Here is an 18,698-nt window from a genome sequence, read left to right on the forward strand (position 1 = left end):
TGGTTGGAGAGACGAAATGAAAGCTCTTTGCAGGTTCCATTCTTTTGCTATCCACTTATCAAATTTGTCTTAATTTCTCTCTTGAAAAAGAAAGTTATATAATAATCATAATCCTTGTGTTTTTGTGAAATTTTATTATATTCGAGATTTTTTATCTCCGTTTTTTCTCCTTTCGGCTTTCACAAGGGCGTTTGCACAGAAGAAGGGCAGGGATAATGTTACATTGGATGATCTTGTACAGCTCCTTACCCCGAAAGGCAGAGGTGAGTTTTATCCGTTTGCTTGTTCGTTACCTGAAAACACGACAAATTTTACTGCTTCCTGCCATGATGATTAAATGATCATGTACATGTTCTTGATTAGACATTATCTGCCAGCTTCTAAAATATTACATTTACTTGTGTATTTTTTGGTGATCTATTAGTAATAATGCTTTCTAATGGGGTCTTGTCGACTTTATCAATGTTTGAGCGTTGGTATTTTGATTCTTATATGATTTTTGGCATCAAAGGAGATTATATAATTGGTGTATTGAGGTTCGAATGACATATTGGTAATGGACAGTTAGAAACTTCTTTCCATGTTTTGATTTTTGGCGAAGATGTAAACCAGAAAAAAGTACTGATTTAATGAAATAATTCGGAGGTTGGAGCCCAATAGATAGTTTCTTGTTGAAACAGAGGTTTTTCATTGTGCTTGGACTAATGAATTTATCGTGCGATTTTTCTTTTCCTTGTTATATGGATTATGCAGCTTCTGTTCCTGATTCAGTGAAGGCCGAGTTGTTGCAGCGAATCAGATCTTTTCTTGCAACAGCTGCTATTTGAAGTTGCAGACTTGCACATCAGGGCAAGTGACCAACTGCTGATCACCATTTGTTTCTCTGCATTATGACGCCAAGTTTGTTTTGACAAATTGTTACCAAGTAGTTGCTTATTATGAATGAAGACATTTCATTTTTTGCTTATTATGAATGAAGGCATGTCGTTTTTTGCTTATTATGAATGAAGACATTTCGTTTTTTGCTTATTATGAATGAAGACATTTCGTTTTCTTCCTTGCCTCTCAGGAGGTCCTTATTCACTAGTTGTTTTTTATTTTGACGATATTCTTCTCCATTTGTTGGCCTGAAAGAAAGATTAGGATCACACTATGAGAGGAGATTGTTACAAGTTAGATGGATAATTGAAAGTCTCTGGGTGTTTATTTTGCATGTATTTTTGAACTCAGTATGCAGTAAATGTAACTAGAGCTAAACATTTTCATTTCTTCTCCTCATCCACCTCCTCCTCCCTTTTTATTTTCATGCGTATATTCTTACTTGGAGCCTCGTCACTTGAGCAATGAACGACCCTTGGCTATTAAAATGGCAACCTAATAGTATCCTTTTCAAGTTCTGTCAATTTCCCATAAATTTCAAGGGGGGAAGGAAGATTGTCCTCTATATATTCTGAAATCTAAACAAATACAAGAACACAAACTACTCGGAACTTAGTTTGGACAGTGAAGTTTGTTTGGACCTTTTTTTTTATTTTTATTATTGGTACCTGTATACATGATTTACTTCTGTTTATTGGGGTTTATCAGTGATAAATTACATATGATCTACCCTTTACTTAGGGTATAATAGATAAACTGGAGTTTTTACTCTTGGTTTGATATATTAACGATAGATTTATCTAATTTATTTTGTTTCGTCTACTTCTTTTTTCCTCACTTTGCTGTCGTTCGATCCGCCTTCCTCCCCTGCAATGACAACGTCGAACGGTCAGATTTCCCCCACGCGAATCTCACCGGTGACGCAGATTCACGAAGATTGATCCTCCTCCTTGCAACTGACTCTTCAACAAGTGAGATCTCATCCCAATTTACTCCCAAACTATTAATTTGATGTAGTGACCTTATGCCATCTTGCACCCATATATACAATAGATGGATGTAGACTCCGGTGTTTTGAACGATTTTATATAATTGAGGGAGCGAAACAAACCTTTTTTAAAAATTAAAAGGGCATGTTGAACTAAACACATAGTTCAGGGGTATTTATGTAATTAATTTCTTTTAAATTAGGGTAATTGGCACTATTAATTTTTAAATTATTTAGTAAGTGACAATTTAGTCTCATTTTTTTTCTTAAATTTTGACGAAAAGATTCTCAAACTCTTAAAATGTTGGCAATTAAAACATTTTCATCTAACTCTGTTAAATTTCTAACAGGTTCTTGCACATGACTATCATGTGCCTCTCTTTTTCGTTGAAAAGATGAAAATACCATAAAATCTCACATAAAAAAGAAAAGGTAAAAAAAACTGAAATCCCAATTTCATAATAACAAACATCTTATTAACGGATTTTGACGAAAAAGTTAAGATTACCAATATTTAAAGAAATTAAAAGTTATTTTGTTAAAATTAAAAAAATAAAGATTAAACTGTAACTTGAAACAATTAAAAGGACCAATAGTGCCCATCACCCTTTAAATGACTATGCTGTTTCCTGTAAGTGGGCTTGATAAACCCTAAGCGGTTGATTTGGCGGCACCGAGGCTTTACAATTACAGGGAAGTGAACACACATTCATTCGCTGCGAGTTGCGACCTCTGAATCTAATCAAAGACCATGCAGTTCTCTCAAGACGACTTCGAGCGCCTTGTGCTCTTCGAGCATACTCGCAAATCCGCCGAAGCTACTTACGCCAAAGACCCTCTCGACGCCGACGTTCGTCTCTCTCTCTCTCTCTCTCTCTCTCTCTATCTATCTATCTATCTATATATATATATATATACACACAAACATGTATGTATGTGTGTGCGTGTATATATATATATATATATATATACTGTCATGATTGTTATTCAAGCTGTTCTTTTTCTGTACGCATCGATTTGATCTTTTTCCCAATAAACCTATTGATTCGATCTTCCTAATAAATTTGCGTTTTTTTTCGCAAATTAATTTATTTTTGGACCCGTTTTTATCAAAATTTCAGCTTCTTAGGGCAAAGTTTTTACCTTTTCTTTTGGCAGAATTTGACGAAATGGGGAGGAGCGTTGCTCGAGTTATCACAATTTCAGAGCGTTGCAGAGTCAAAGACCATGATTAATGGTACAATGTTCTCGTAAATATGTGTGTTATATATAAGGTAAGTGAAATGTGCTGTGACAATTGACTTTTAGTGTTTAAATTATATAGATGCGATTTCGAAGTTGGAGGAAGCTTTGCTTATTAATCCCTTGAAGCATGATGCTTTGTGGTGCTTAGGAAATGCTCATACATCGTATGCATTCCTGACGCCTGATTTCGATGAGGCCAAGCCTTATTTCGATAAAGCGTCGGAGTGTTTTCAAAAGGCGGTCGACGAGGTAGTGTGTCACAAGTTTTCGATTTCAAATGTTTAAAAGTTATTGATTCTAAGAGAAGGTTTGATTGTGGAACTTTTGTTTTTCTTAGGATCCGAGTAATGAGCTCTATCTAAAGTCTTTGGAAGTCACTGTTAAGGTACGATATTTGCTTTCATTTGACCCGAAACGAAGAACTACTAATTTCTTTTAAGGTTGTTATTATGGTTCGTTGGGGGAATAATTGAATTAAGATGTTGGGTTTGCTAGAATTATCCAAAGCTTGATTAAATGCTTGGTGGCATTGTGCTTAGTAGCGTCGTGATACTTGGCATCTGGCTGGCTAATCGTCAGTTAACTAACCAATTATGTGGAATAAAGGATAGAAGAAAACAAATGTGTAAATAGTGAATAAAGGATGACAAATGTGTAAATAGTGAATAAAGGATCTAATTGACCTGACGTGTGTCGAATGGGGTTTGGTAAGAATGGCCTTTCTTTTAGAGAAGAAACCGATTACCTTAGGCTATGAGATGGGTCTAGCTTTTATTACAACCTTGGCATATATGAGCCGCAGTAAGATCTCTGTAGGGAGACTGTTGAAGGTTAAAATAATGCCTTGCAATGAGAACAGTTGTGTATGTCATGTTGCTGAACAGGCTACTCATCTTGTTTAGTGATTTTTTTAATATATGTCTAGTGGATTTATTGGTGTTATTGTCCAATAGTTTTATACCTACAATACAATCTTATAATCCAAGTTTGACTCAACGTTATTGTTACTCATCTTAGGCCCCAGAATTGCACATGGAGATCCATAAGAGTGGACTTGGTCAACAGACTACGGGTGCAGGACCTGAGACTTCCTTTAGTCGTGCAAAGGTATATTCTCTGTTATGTTATTCTGAATGTGCATTTTCTTTATTCCGATATGTTTTCAAGGTTGTTTCAAGTAATTTTCATGTTACTGCCTCTACTTCGATAAAGCTATAGCTTGATTTGACTTGCTTCATTCATTTATTCCCATTTTGTTAGCAAATCATAAGGTCCTCAAGAATTGCAGTGGAGTTTGTAATGATAGGAAGTAATAGTTTTTATGAAGTCACAATTTTTCTTGAGATACGCTTGCGACTTCTGCAGGGTATCACTAGTAGCTGTGATGCGTAGAGTTCTTATAGTTAGACATTATCTTTTATGCGCTCTTGTTGTGTATCTCTCTGTATCAGACATCATTTCCTTTTTTTCCTCATAAGAAGCAGACGAGGCCATTAAATCTAGATGGCTTGACTTAGTCTTGTTAATAATCTGATTGTTAGACCTAAACACTCACATGTTTCTTCTGTCCTTTAGCCTGTTTTGCACCGAAAGATGGTAGAAGCATTACCTCAGAAATAAGATAGTAACACACCCAGTGATATAAAAACATAATCATCTTATTATATTAGAAATTTTGTGGTTCCAACCTTCTTGAGTGTTGTAGATGATTATGTACTCTCACCTTGTGCGTAGTCTAAAGATTCACGGAAGAAAAGGCGGCAGATTCTGATTGATTGAGATTACCTTTTTTTTTATTTAAACATCTCAGAGTTCCAATTCGAAGAAGAGCAGCGATCTCAAGTATGACATATTTGGATGGGTTATCCTTGCTGTTGGAATCATCGCATGGATTGGAATGGCAAAATCCAACATGCCACCACCTCTACCTCGATAAACCCAATTGTAGTATCATTTAAGCAATATTTCCGGTGATATCGTAGGAAGGTTCAAATTTTTGTTCAAAGGCTCTTCAGTCTGCTATGTGGTAAATCGAGTTATCATTCAATTTGTACTCTAAGTACTGTCGAGTATGACTATGGTGCTCTCTTTATATGCTATTTTTTAAGAAAGAACATTTACATTTATTATATTCCGCCTATTACAGATTATTTAAAAGTCTTCATTGGTGTGCTTGCATCGATGGTTAATTGGTTTTAACCTCCTCTTTTCGTTTGTTGCATTGATGCTGCTCGGGGTAGTTTTCTAAACATTATTGAATATTTAGTTCCCATCAGTTTCATTGATGTCGTTCAAGGAAAAGGATGAAACAAGAACTTCCTTCTCCAACATTATCATGCAGCTTTCTATTGGTTCTATTGTAGTATTTTGGGAAACATGCCCCGGTACCAAAATTGAGTATTGTTAAACAAGTTATTCAAGGTTACTTTTGCCTCAAGTAAATTCAAACTCGTAACAATCTACCACTTGAAGAAAACCCGATTGTGGTGATCTATCCATAATCAGCATGAAACTCGGGCAAAACCAGAGCTAGCTGGTTCTTAGGTTCTATCCATGATCTAGGTGAAACTTAGGTAGAATCAGGGCTAATTGGTTCTCCGCAAAATGTGTTGCGGCACAATAATTGACTAGACATCTAGGGATATTGGAAACTAGAATTATGGAAGATCCATGAATTTTGAATCAAGAAGATACTTATTCCTTTGTTCAAATTAGCGAGGGTCATTTTTAGTCCTGTTCATTTTATTGATTTGAGTTTTTAATTTGAGTTAAGTAGTAAATTTATGTGAGAGAAAATATTGTATTAAAAATAGGTCAAATGTTACTCGTGATACCCGATATAGAGTCCAATGGAACATTGATTGCCTCATACTCTTGTCCAACTTTTCTTTTCTTTTATCTGAAATACTTAGTCCAACTTAATCCAACAACGATCAGGCACGGATCTACATACAAATCAGTGGGGGCACGTGCCCCCACTGAACAAAACTTTACCTTTTGCATTTATGAGTTCTTAGAGCGTGCCCCCTAAAAGATGTTTCAAAACTTTTATATAGGTTAAGATCATAGTTGAGTTTTACATTATTAAAATATGAGTTATTATTAAAATATGAGCTTAGTATATGAGTTTATAATTATTTAGATATTCTTTTCCTGTAAGTTAGTTTTTTAGGATGAGTTTTATCTAAGGGTTATAATAATTGGTATCAGAGGATGCTCTTTCTCAGGCTCATGTTGCGGAATGGGCGACTTGGGGAGGAGTGATCTGAAAAAGCCAGAGTGGGCCACCGTGGACGTCGGTATCAGAAGCGTGGTGGTATGTTAGGATCCTAGTTGAATCCCACATTATTAAAGTATGAGCTTAACATGTGAGTTTATAATTATTTGGACACTCTCTCCCTACAAGTTAATTTTTAGAGATGAATTCTACCCAATGTTTATAACAATATACCAGAGCCCAATAAAACTTTTATATATTGTAAACCTGATCTAGTTGGTCTATTATTTGAAACTTTTTTTCGTTGGAATTGAATGAAATCATGCATAGTCATTTTACTCCATTCCATTTTTTGTATTTCTTTTTTCTTTGAAATTTTCCGTTATTTCCAAAACTGCAGCTGCGCAGCACTGCTTCTCATTTTATATTACTCAAGTTTTTATGCTTTGTGACTTCAATTTACTTCTTAGGCATTGTCATTTCCACTATTTTTATATTTTTTTAATTATTTCTTAAGATTATTGGCTTTAATAATTAACAATGACATATTAAAGTTTCTAAAAAAAAATTAACATGTTAAAGTGCATAATTTTTTTATGTGAATAGTATATAATTTGTCTTATTATATTATTGCTTTAGCTTTAAAAGTTTCTCCTTTAATTCGTACCCCATTGAAGTTAAATCCTGGCTCCGCCTCACAGTGATAGTGGTTATCTTGTATTTGCCTAAGAGAGGCCCAATTTAACGATTCGAACGTGATTTTCTGTAAGAGTTTTTAACTATAACATAAAAAGTTAAATATAATTTTTTGAGAGTTTTTAACTGTAATAAAATTATAAATAAAAATTTAAATCAATGAAACTAATGAGGTCTCTAATATTTACTAAGCCCATTTCTATAGATATTGTTTCTTTCAGTCTTCTTATTGGGCTTTCCAAAAAGTTTTCTAGTGAACTGTTATCAGATTGGTTGGAGAAAGACGGATTTTAGATGACCCGTTTGAGGTTGTATAGAGAGACTTGTAGAGGATCTCTCTCGTTAGGATGACCCATTATACTTTTTTTTTTTTTTTTTAAATCACAATAAGATTGTGAAAACTATCAGATAAGTATAATAACAAGACAAAAAGAAAATAACTGGTGCACTTTGCACTATGACAGTTTTAATAGTAATGCCAACAATAGCACCAATTTTTTTGGTACGAAACCTTTACTTTCATTTTTTTTTTTTTTTTTTTGTTTCTTTGCTTCAAGCATTGTGACAATTTGAATGTATAGGTACGATCGTCTTCTTCAGTGTCATGCTCTATGTTTAAAAATATCCTTGCATAATTTTTGTTGCCTATAGTATCTACAGGGCGAGTTTGACAAAGCTTTTGCTTTTTAAATAGCACAATAAGAAGAGTAAAAGATGTTTTCAGTAAATGTTTGGGACTACGTTTTTAAAAGAGCTTAATGGGTCAGAATAAAAAGAGTAAAAGTTTAATGGAGTTCATGATATCTTAATGAATTATGGTATAAGTTTTAAAGTCTAGTTAGAAGTGTTCTTTTCAAAAGATTTATTTTCTGTCTCTGACTTGAAACTCTTTTGGAGGGGCAAAGTTCTTTTACCAGACTGTCTAAATACTACCGGAAGCAGTTTTTGGATTCAAAAAGCCAAAAACAACTCTTGGAAAGCTCGGTCGGTCGTACCCTAGACTATATGCAATATTTGCTTAAGTTATCTTTCAATTTTTAAATAGAAACCGGGAATTTTTTCTAGTGACCACTAGGGCAAAACATCTCATACGTATTCATTGACAAGCTGCTGAATTTTATTGTAATATTAAACTGCTTTGTGTGTTGTGTCAAATTGTTTACCATGGTAACGTTACATGCAAGCTACTACTTTGCACTTGACCAAGTCCGTTTTTCTTCAGAATCGTTTTATTCTGGCTTAAAAAGTTATGTGTTTCTTTTCTAGAGGAATTGGTTGCACATAAGGAGTCAACAATAATTCCTAGTTCTGTTGTGATCTCAATAGAGCATATCTTCTTTATATGATATCTGCCAAAAGTGAGATGAAAATCCTTCTTTGGGAATAAAGCGGCATGGACATATTACTGTTAAAGTTATCACATTAAGGTGCGCTATATATTGTCCCTTTCATTTGGCTCCTGTGTGGTGGGATCCAATTTCTGCCTACTTTCCTCTTTTAGAAAAGAACAATTTCTAAATTAATCCGACTATGAGTGACAATCATTGGCCAACAGAAGTAATGATCCCTTTCATGCTCATATCATTCACTTATTAAGATTTTCAAATATTTGTTATGGATTATACACCCCCAATCTTTTACTAGAGTAATAATATAAAAGAACAGGAAGACATAAGTTCACACAAAAATTCATATCAACATATAATGAGTACAATAAATATTAGACTCCTCATAATACATCCATTGAAATATTGTTTTCAGTGTAGTAATTTATCTCCACAAATCAATATGTATGCTTAAAAAGCCAACCGTAAACGCTCTATTTTTATTATTTAAGTCTCGTTTATTTCACCGATTCGAGTTTAGAATTTGAGTTTCGTTACAATAAAAAGCTCTCAGAAACAGTCACATCTAACTTTTTTACTGCAGTAAAAGCTTTCACATAAAGTCACACATCAATTCGAATTAAAAACTCGAATCAACGAACGAACTTCTTACCCAAAAAGAATGGGGGTCTAGAGCCCTATTGGTTTGGTGAAACTTCAGCTAGAAGATGGCTTAAGGGCCAAACATAGATTGTACGTACGAGGCAGGCGTTTTTTTAAAAAAACAAAAGTAATACAAGTGTTTTTATTATCTTATATTATACGGGAGGTATTGTAATTAATTCCACTTGAGACCCACCACTTACTCTTAATTGGTATGATAGTTGGCAGATTTGTGTTGGACACCTTACCATTAGTGGAAATAAATCTTGTTGGACCAAGATAATGACAATTAAATCCTGTTTTTATACATGCACGGTGGTTTTATGTGTGGATGTTGGGAAGTAATAATACGATAATTTTTAAGCATTCCACTTTGGTTGGCTTTTTCGGTTGTTTTTTCTTGGAGATTCCCCCCAGAAGGATCAGCTAGAAAGAGTTTCTTTTTTCTTCAAACTTTTTTTTTTTTTTCAATTTAAATATTGTCTAATTAGTAAATGCTTTTTTTTTCATGGGTTGAGAGTCTACTTATTGGCGGTCTTTGTCTCGAGATTTGTTTTTAATCAATCCCTTATGGCTCATAGGGCAATTATTTGGTTGCCTCCTCCAATAACTATTAAGCTACACAAGTTGTATTGGGATCTCTATGGATTGTTTAATATTTCCTGTTGGGCATGCTTTCAACAAAGGAAAGTCTCCAACTCCTCCATAATAAATGATAATTAAATTAATAATATTATGTGTGTTAACACTAATAAAAAAATGTCTATGGAGACTTTTACCGGTGGAGAGGTCTCCACGCGTCTTCTTTAGCTTTTTTTTTTAAATTTTTTTATGGATTATTATTATTGGTCATTTAACCCCCTTGTAACATGATACGTAGCTTTCATTATGGTCCCAATTTATTGGATGGCAATGGAAGATAGGAAATGGGAATTGTTGGACAATTGGTTTCAGTTGGATGTTAACATCTTGAGTCTCTATCTAAGATATCATTGAGAAAGAATTTAAGTTTTTAGCATGTTATTCTTTCTACTTTTTTTTTTTTTTTGATCTAATGGATGGTTTGTATTATTGTATACAAGAGGATTATGCTCCTTTTTTGCTGCCTTATTCCACTAATTGCCTGAATTATTTTAAATTTAGAGTGAGAATGACAATACTATTAATAGGTCCCGTTCATTTCACCGATTCGAGTTTTATTATGGTAAAAAGCTCTCAGAAATATTCACGTCTAATTTTTTTGTTACAATAAAAAATACTCACATAAAATCACATTTCAACTCGAATTAAGAACTCAAATCAGCGAATTAAACGGGCCATTAATCCATTAGGGGCTAAAATTGTTAGGGGTCTACTAAACATGACAATGAAATCTAGTGATTTGCAATTGTTGGCTGTTTATCACTTTGCAAATCTAGTGATTTGATTTGTTATGACTTGACATGCATAATTATATTATATTATATTATATATAGGACCACCCTCTTTATATATTGCGTAGGTGTGAGGCTGGGGATATATCTACTTAAATATGATGAGGACAATATCTTTCTTAGTACTCGGTGAATATTGCCAATTTGCCAGAATACGATCTATGAACATCGAGCTCGTCCGTACTGATAGTGCAATATGCGAACGTTAGGGCACACTTTACTTTTATATTGTCACCCCGAATGACTTGTAAAAATCCGTCTCACCATTAAAATTTGGGCTGGCATAAGGGTAACAAGATGGAACTTTAATGGTCCATCTAATGGCCCACTTAGGTTAAAAACCCAAGCCCATATAAAAAGGGGTGTGTGGATGTCAATGGGCCTTTCCAAACTAGATTGGCCCGAGTTTTTTTTTTTTGTTTTTTGCTTTTTTTTTTTTTTTTTTTTTTTTTTTTCTTTTTTTTTTTTTTTTTTTTTTTTGCCTTTTTAGTGCTTATAGTTAGTTGTTATATTGTTGGAATAAAAATGACAAATCTTAGAAGTGAAGGATTGTAAGCTTCCACGTTGAAATCATAGAAGATCAGGAAAGAGATTTGGAATTGGATCACTGTTTGACACGAGTCTGATGAGTCGAGTTCAGAGAGAAAAAGTATATGCAAAGCGCAGGGCAAAAATATTGGTTTTAACCTTTACGCCCAGTCCACTATCACATTGTGGATGTCACCTTAAGATCTTTTCATACATGTGGCAATCAATGGAATATATGAATGAAAAAAGAGAAAACAAAAAAAAAAATGAACGAAAAAAAATATTTTAAGTATTTTTTTCCTTTCCTGTTTTGACGTGACAAAACTTTATATATTTTTGTTACTATCTCACTCGTGCATATGTAAATGACTACTTTTATATTATTCGTACCTAGATATTTATACACTGTTGATTATATGTACGTAAATATTATGGACTCAAATTGCTTTTCTAATTATATTATGACACGTAGTGCGTGTAACAACCATAGTATAGCGCTATTACATGGATATTCTGATCGCAGTACGGTTTAATAATTCTTCCATGTCTACACTTGGCTAATTTTCAAATGCTGTAAATAACAGTGGCCATAACGACAAGAGATATATACTTAATTGGAAAATACCTGAGTTGGCTCACGAGCTGTACTTGAGTTAGGGAGATGATTTATGATTTTTTTTCTACGAGTATTTCACGTATGTTGTACTACATGTGCTATGCTCGTAATTAAACGACACAAATAATAATAATAGCTAGCAGGAAATTATGACCAAAAGAAAACTGAATTGTATGAATATATAGTACCGTAAAATATGTTGATCGGTGTTTGTAGTTTCCTCTCTGTCTCTCTCTCTCTCTCTCTCTCTCTCTCCGCGCGCGCTAATCCTACCTTCTTTCTAATAAGGACGACCATGTTTGCATGAATAGTACTACCGTGAAATATGTTAGTGGTCATTGACTGAGCTCTCTCTCTCTCTCTCTCTACAGAGTACTAAGAACGAATATTTCAATAAAATAAGTGAAACGGCAAAAGGAAAACGTACGTACATTGCGATTTGTGCAAAAATGTACACCGCGCACACACACGTTAAGAGGTATTATTTAAACTTGCTATGGACATATATACTACAAAACGTATTATATGGTTTAGTAGTACACGTGACGAAAATTTACATAAAATATATTTGCGGATGTTTATTGCTTTGCTATATGTATATAGCATCTCTCGGATATGCATAATCTTTTGCTTTTGTAGCATGCAATGCATATATCACTTTTCTATCCAAATATATATTTTGCTCCTTTTGGTTGGTTTACTTGAGAAAAAATAGACGTATAAAGAACGTTGGATTTGAAAAAAAGAACGGTTTCACTTCTATCAATTTTACCTTTTGCAACATATATAAGCAGTGCCATAACGTAAGTTAGTTTTCTACAACTCGTTGATCGTACGACCACAAAAATTATGATTGCTCGGCGTGCCTAAACAAAAACAAAAAATAGACACTGAATCTGAAGCCCATCAATATCGTGAAGTAGGAAATACCATGCGTATTGTATTATATGTACAATACATACACAAATAACAAATTTTCCAACCAGAGAAAGAAACATAACATGAGATCGCGTACGTGGGTTTAACCCTGGTTAGCAAACTAACCACGTGCTTAACCCGATTCGCTTCTGATTTTATATACTATAGATATAGAATATAGAATTTATAAGAAAACAGAACACGAGGGCGTACGTGTGCTAATAACCCTGGTTAGCAAACTAACCACGTGTTGCTTAACCCAACTTCAGTACTAGTTTGCCCACAACAAAATCCTATATATACTAATCACCATTTCTTGCCATTTCTCACGACAGATGTCCATGTTTAGACAATTCCACTAGCTTTTAAAATTTCCTCTACCCAAAAACTCCCCAGTTCACTTCATTCCCTTGTGATAATGAAACCATCAGACCTAAATCTTGTTAACTTAATCTCCCTATTAACAGTCCTAACTTGGTTTGGATTAACCATAATATTATCATACCAAACCTCATGGACTTTCGGTAATACTTTCTCCCTCTCCACGCTTTTCTCACTCCTCTTCTTCTCTTTCAACCACTGGCTAATCCCGGGAGGTTTTGCATGGTCAAACTACCACCATCATGACAAAAAGCTGATCAGCATCCGGGGCCCAATGGGCTGGCCGGTGCTGGGGAACTTACCCGAAATGGCCTCTCGTCTAGCCCACCGAAAGCTGGCCCACTTGGCGTCCAGTCTAGACGCGAAGCGGCTGATGGCGCTCAGCCTCGGCTCCACGCGCGTGGTCATCAGCAGCCACCCGGACACGGCGAAGGAGATCCTCGCCGGATCGTCGTTTTCCGACCGCCCGATCAAGGAATCCGCTCGGTTGCTGATGTTCGAACGGGCAATCGGATTCGCCCCCGCCGGGTTCCACTGGCGGCACCTGCGGAGAATCGCGGCCGTCCACATGTTTTCCCCGAGGTCGGTCGCGGGACTGGAGGGCCTACGGCAGCGCGTGGCTGACGAAATGTTGGCGCGCGTGGGGGTGCAGATGGAGGAGAAAGGGGTGGTGGGATTGAGAGGAATGTTGCAGGAGGGTTCTCTAACCAACATATTAGAGAGTGTTTTTGGCAGTAGCAGTAGTTGTCGTTTTGGTGAGTTAGGGCAAATGGTCAAAGAAGGTTATGAGTTGATTTCTACGTTTAATTTGGAGGATTATTTTCCTCTGGGTTTTATGGACTTTCATGGTGTTAAGAGAAGGTGCCATAAATTAGCCGCTAAGGTTAATACTGTTGTCGGCCAAATAGTGGAAGGGAGAAAAACTAGAGAGAGTCATGAGAATAATAGTAATAATGACTTTCTTAGTGCTTTGCTTTCCTTGCCTAAGGAGGATCAGTTGAGTGATTCCGACATGGTGGCTATACTGTGGGTAAGAGCTATTTTCCCTTCTCTTCTCTTCTCTCTCTTACAAAAACAAAATTATCACACGTGAAAAGGGTTACCATCTGGTTTTTATATAATTGTTTCTGATATAGAAAAGAAAGTGTAACAAGTTCGTAAATGAGAAAAAAATTTTAAGTTTAAGCTTGCAGTGACTGAAATCCAAGGATATATATCACATGCATATGTAGAAGTTTATTCATTATTTTTTTTTATTTTATTTTAAAAAGAGCCTTAATTTTTTGAAATGAGAGATAAAAAGCTATAGATAATTTATAATTAGATATACGTTGCTCTTGAAGTTGCAGGTTGTGTTTTTGATCTTTTGCAGCTTTTAAGCTGTCCACATGCATAGAGTCTTCTTTTCACTTTTTTAGGCATGTTTGACACTTTGTTCACAGTGTGTTGAAGGGCTTCATAGATACTGTACCATAAATTTTTTATCAAAGAAACTTCGGAACAGCCGAAGACCAGTTGACTCATTAGTCAATCTCAGGAGAAAAGAGCGAGTCACAAAGTTCTTGAGATTCTGATGAATCATTATGACATGACTCCATAACCTCCCCTAGGTTCTATAATAGGTTTTTGACCAAAAAAAAAGTTATCAATCATCATTCGTATATATATATATATATATATATATATATATATTGCTAGAATTACCACTCCTAAGCTCCATGCAATATTACTCAAATAGTAAAAAGAGAAAAAATCAATCTCATCCTCACTTAACAGGTTTATTATCCAGTTCAATTATAGGTTTATAATATTAGTTTATGGAATTGCATCAATTAGATCCAGATTAATTTTGATACGAATCTAGGAATTTGATCAGAGTATGGTTCAAATTCAAGCCTAGAATCTTAAATGCATAAAAATTGCATTGTGCTTGCCACGTGATCTCCATCCATCAAATATTTTTCGTGGGAGTACTTTTGAGGTCTTAGACAGGAATTGGTGGGCTCAATTATTTTGATAATACTAGGATTAATATTTGTCTGCGTAATATTTTTATTATGTTGAGGATCCAATTAATTATACGTACAATATCAAGTTTTTTTTTTTTTTTTTTTTTGGTTCATACACTAGTTAACACCTTTACTTTGTTTATATATATTCATTAATTGACACATTCATTTTGATAATATTATATTAAGGAATTGATATTTCGAGGGACAGACACAGTTGCCATACTTCTGGAATGGATTATGGCCAGGATGGTTTTGCACCAAGACATCCAAGCAAAAGTCCAGCAAGAGATTGACACGTTCGTGGGAAACAATAGACACGTGCGAGACTCCAACATTCCCAACCTCCCTTACCTCCAAGCCATAGTCAAGGAAGTCCTCCGACTACACCCTCCAGGCCCATTACTCTCGTGGGCCCGTCTTGCGGTCCACGATGTCCACATAGACAAGGTCTTCATACCTGCCGGCACCACCGCCATGGTCAACATGTGGGCCATAACCCACGATCCCTCTGTATGGAAGGACCCATGGGCCTTCAAGCCCGATAGGTTCATTGAAGAGGAGGTGACCATCATGGGCTCGGATACAAGGCTCGCACCATTTGGGTCGGGCCGAAGGGTGTGCCCAGGAAAGGCGCTGGGCCTAGCCACAGTCCACGTGTGGCTCGCTCGGCTTCTGCATCAGTACACGTGGCTTCCAGCTCAGCCAGTGGATCTCTCAGAGTGCCTGAGGCTTTCTATGGAAATGAAAAAGCCATTGGCGTGCCACGTTGTTCGTCGTTGCAACTTTGCTGCCTCATAAAGAAAGCTATAATATCGCTTTCTTTGTATTTTATCTTATTATCTTTATGTGAAAAAAAAGGAAAAATGTGAGGGCTAAAGAAGTAAAGATCGTACAATATCCTCATAAGAATGTACGTAGGTGGTTTTTCTACACTGTGTGTGGTTTTAGTAAGTTGGTCAAGGCGAGAGAATAAACTCTTACGTCTCGCCCTAAGTATTTTCTATGTAATAAACATGTTATGGTAATTGTATATTATTATTGTTGTTATCCTAAGTTCCCAAGTCATTTTCAATTAAGTAATACTTTACAAAGAAAAAAAAAAGTCGATTCTTTTTTTTTTTTTTTTGGATAATTTTATGGTATAGCACAAAAAAAACATCGTCGTATTACATTGCGTAGTCTTGAATTGCATCAAAAAACGTATAAGAACAAAAATAATAATAAATGAAAATTTAGCATGTACAAACTTGCTCACTTATAAGGAATTATTATTCTAATCATCTTTCTTTTGGAGTTTTAAATTGCTCAAGGAGCGATATACGAGGGAGGTTTCATAGAACTTTTTTTCGATAAGAACTATTGTTTTAATCATTAAATTAAGTTTTCAATAATTTGATACGTGAGTGTTGACGTTAAAATTTTACAGCACACGATATTTAATGCTCTAATAAAAAATTAAGCCGTTAAAAACTAAATGTAACGAGGAAAATAACATTTCTTACCGGCGATAGTTAAAAAAAGGACGTATCTTACCGTAAAAATTCGTCATATATATATATATAATTATATTTAAACATGTATAAAAAACCAAGTACTTGCCTTCCAAAAACAAAAGGGCATGGAAAGATAGCCGCCGGAAGGCACATCTAGTGCAGGCCAGCGTGACCAGCTATAGGCCAAGTTGCCGAAATCTGAAATATGAAATGTCAAAGTGCTCCAAAGACATGGGTCGATATCGGGACAAAGCCGACATGATACATATTAATTATGGTGTTCATGATATTGTTAAAGCAAGACAAAAAGTTTAGCCAAGTTGCTGATCCACGATGCTGCATATTGGATAAAGAACGCCATATCTTTTTGGAAAATAAAATTGAGGCATTACTCATGTTTTTGTGGCCGCCAAGTCACTAGTTCTGCTTTTCTTTAATTAGTACCGAGAGTTTTATAACCAAAAAAAAAAAAAAGACACCACGCATAGCCAATTATTCACTTAAAATAATCTATAATTAGCATGACAGAGATGTTGTAATTAAGGTTTTCTATATTATAATTAACATGACAGCTGATCTTAAATTAAGGAAGGAATTATTAAGGTAGTCCCATTATTCAAATCCATGAGAATTGTAAAAGCAACTGGGCGTTCAACCACTTGTTATACTCTTCAATATATGCACGATCAAGCTCTTCAGGATATCAATCTCTTGCTTAATGCAAAAACCCAGTTGTGTATATATGACCGTCACAACTAAATTGACACATTAATTACTTGCCAAACCATAAAGGAATATGTGATGAAAAAGGTAATAAAATTATAAATGAATGGAAAATAGTTAGAATGAAGATCGCAGAGTTTTCTTATGGTTGGATGGTGTAATATTGAGAAACAATCTAATTCTCTATTTACTGAGGTGGCAATGACATTATTATCAATTTAATTACTAAAACGTCTTTTTAAACAATTAAAATTAGCCTTTTTTTAAGGGAAATATTTTATTGCAAACGAAACGATTACACAAGCACGAGTGATCCCAATTACAGAGGAGATTCCCCCCGAATCAAACACTGAATTCACCAATGAGGACACCATAGTACAGGTGCGAAAAAAAGGTACGGAGACTCAATGGGAAAAGATATGCTCGACACCGCAAAATAGAGCATGACCAAAACTCGTTCAAAGCCATAATCAATCGATGGATTAATCTAGTCGACTGGGATCAACTTGCACGTAGATAGGACATCAACAACACAATAGAGAGAAAACTCTAGCCGGACCAAACAACCCATACCATCAGTAAGTAACTTACCGGGGTCCGTTATTACAATGCAAGGGTGAGCACACGTGGCCTTTATTACAACAAAAAAAAAAAAGCAACAATAAAAAAATTTAGATAACACCACGACAAAAGGAGGGCAACCATTACAACCACCGTTCAACAATGTCCATTCAGCGATCTATACCGTATTCAAAAATCCAACGAGGACTCCATTCTTTACCTGATTTGGCCTCCCAAAATAATGAACAATAATAATTAGCTTCTAATATGAGACATTCTTAAAAGTATATAAGTAAATTTGATATTCATTTTTTAAGTAAATTTGATATTCATTTTTTAATACGTAATAGAGAATTAAGTATTGTATAGTGCAATGATTGATATTTTCTTTTCTCGTTCTTTGCATTGTGCTGGGTCTACTAAATTTTCGTTATTAATTTTACAGTAATCATGTGATTAGATGAGAAAGTCAACCACTTCTTATTATCCATTTCAATTTCAATGGGAAGTAAAAGCATCCTGAGAGTAGAAATTATATACATAGTAAAATGTAAGGGCCCGTTTAGTTCACTGATTCAAATTTTTAATTTGAGTTGAGATATAATTTTATATGAGAGTTTTTTACTGTAGTTAAAAAGTTTAAATGTAACTGTTTCTCATAATTTTTTACTGTATCAAAACTCAAATTCTAAACTCAAATTAGTGAAATGAACAGGACCGTCAAAACGAATGCGGATAAGATTACATCAAAATCGTTTTCCAAGCAGATATGGAGAAGGCAATAGAAAGATTCTTTATGAGCAATGAATTAAAGTAAAACAGCCACAAAGCAATCAGTTTTTTGGCTTGGAATGTCCCACCACCAACCCACGCTTAGGCATTAAGCTATTAACAATATACAACAGGACCATTTTTCAATGATCAAACTGCTGGATGGATGGACCGCAAAAAAAACGCATCACCTTTTATGTCTTTTTGTTTTTGTTTTTCTCTTTACCTAAAGTTGTCCACGTACGTGAT

At 35.0% G+C, this 18,698-nt stretch overlaps 2 protein-coding genes across 3 annotated transcripts; both read left to right on the top strand.

Moving 5' to 3' along the window:
* Window positions 1-1,692: 1,692 nt before the first annotated feature.
* LOC21385244 (mitochondrial import receptor subunit TOM20) lies at window positions 1,693-5,365 on the top strand. 2 transcript variants are annotated; one of them, XM_024163416.1, is made up of 7 exons: window positions 1,693-1,850; window positions 2,504-2,717; window positions 3,026-3,104; window positions 3,192-3,361; window positions 3,450-3,497; window positions 4,130-4,219; window positions 4,923-5,365. In XM_024163416.1, the coding sequence occupies exons 2-7, from the start codon at window positions 2,619-2,621 to the stop codon at window positions 5,046-5,048; spliced, it is 612 nt and encodes a 203-aa protein (XP_024019184.1). In that variant the 5' UTR covers window positions 1,693-1,850; window positions 2,504-2,618; the 3' UTR covers window positions 5,049-5,365. The 2 variants fall into 2 exon arrangements, with proteins under 2 accessions (XP_024019184.1, XP_010087194.1); XM_010088892.2 differs by lacking the exon at window positions 1,693-1,850 and having other exon boundaries at window positions 2,481-2,717.
* A 7,486-nt stretch (window positions 5,366-12,851) lies between these two features.
* Window positions 12,852-15,769, top strand: LOC21385245 (cytochrome P450 78A5). Its single transcript, XM_010088893.2, has 2 exons — window positions 12,852-13,919; window positions 15,088-15,769. Exons 1-2 carry the CDS (start codon window positions 12,927-12,929, stop codon window positions 15,697-15,699), a joined length of 1,605 nt encoding a protein of 534 aa, XP_010087195.2. The 5' UTR covers window positions 12,852-12,926; the 3' UTR covers window positions 15,700-15,769.
* The last annotated feature ends 2,929 nt before the right edge of the window (window positions 15,770-18,698 follow it).

Source organism: Morus notabilis, unplaced genomic scaffold, assembly GCF_000414095.1.
Source record: "Morus notabilis unplaced genomic scaffold, ASM41409v2 Scaffold2777, whole genome shotgun sequence".
NCBI classification, from domain to species: Eukaryota; Viridiplantae; Streptophyta; class Magnoliopsida; order Rosales; family Moraceae; genus Morus; species Morus notabilis.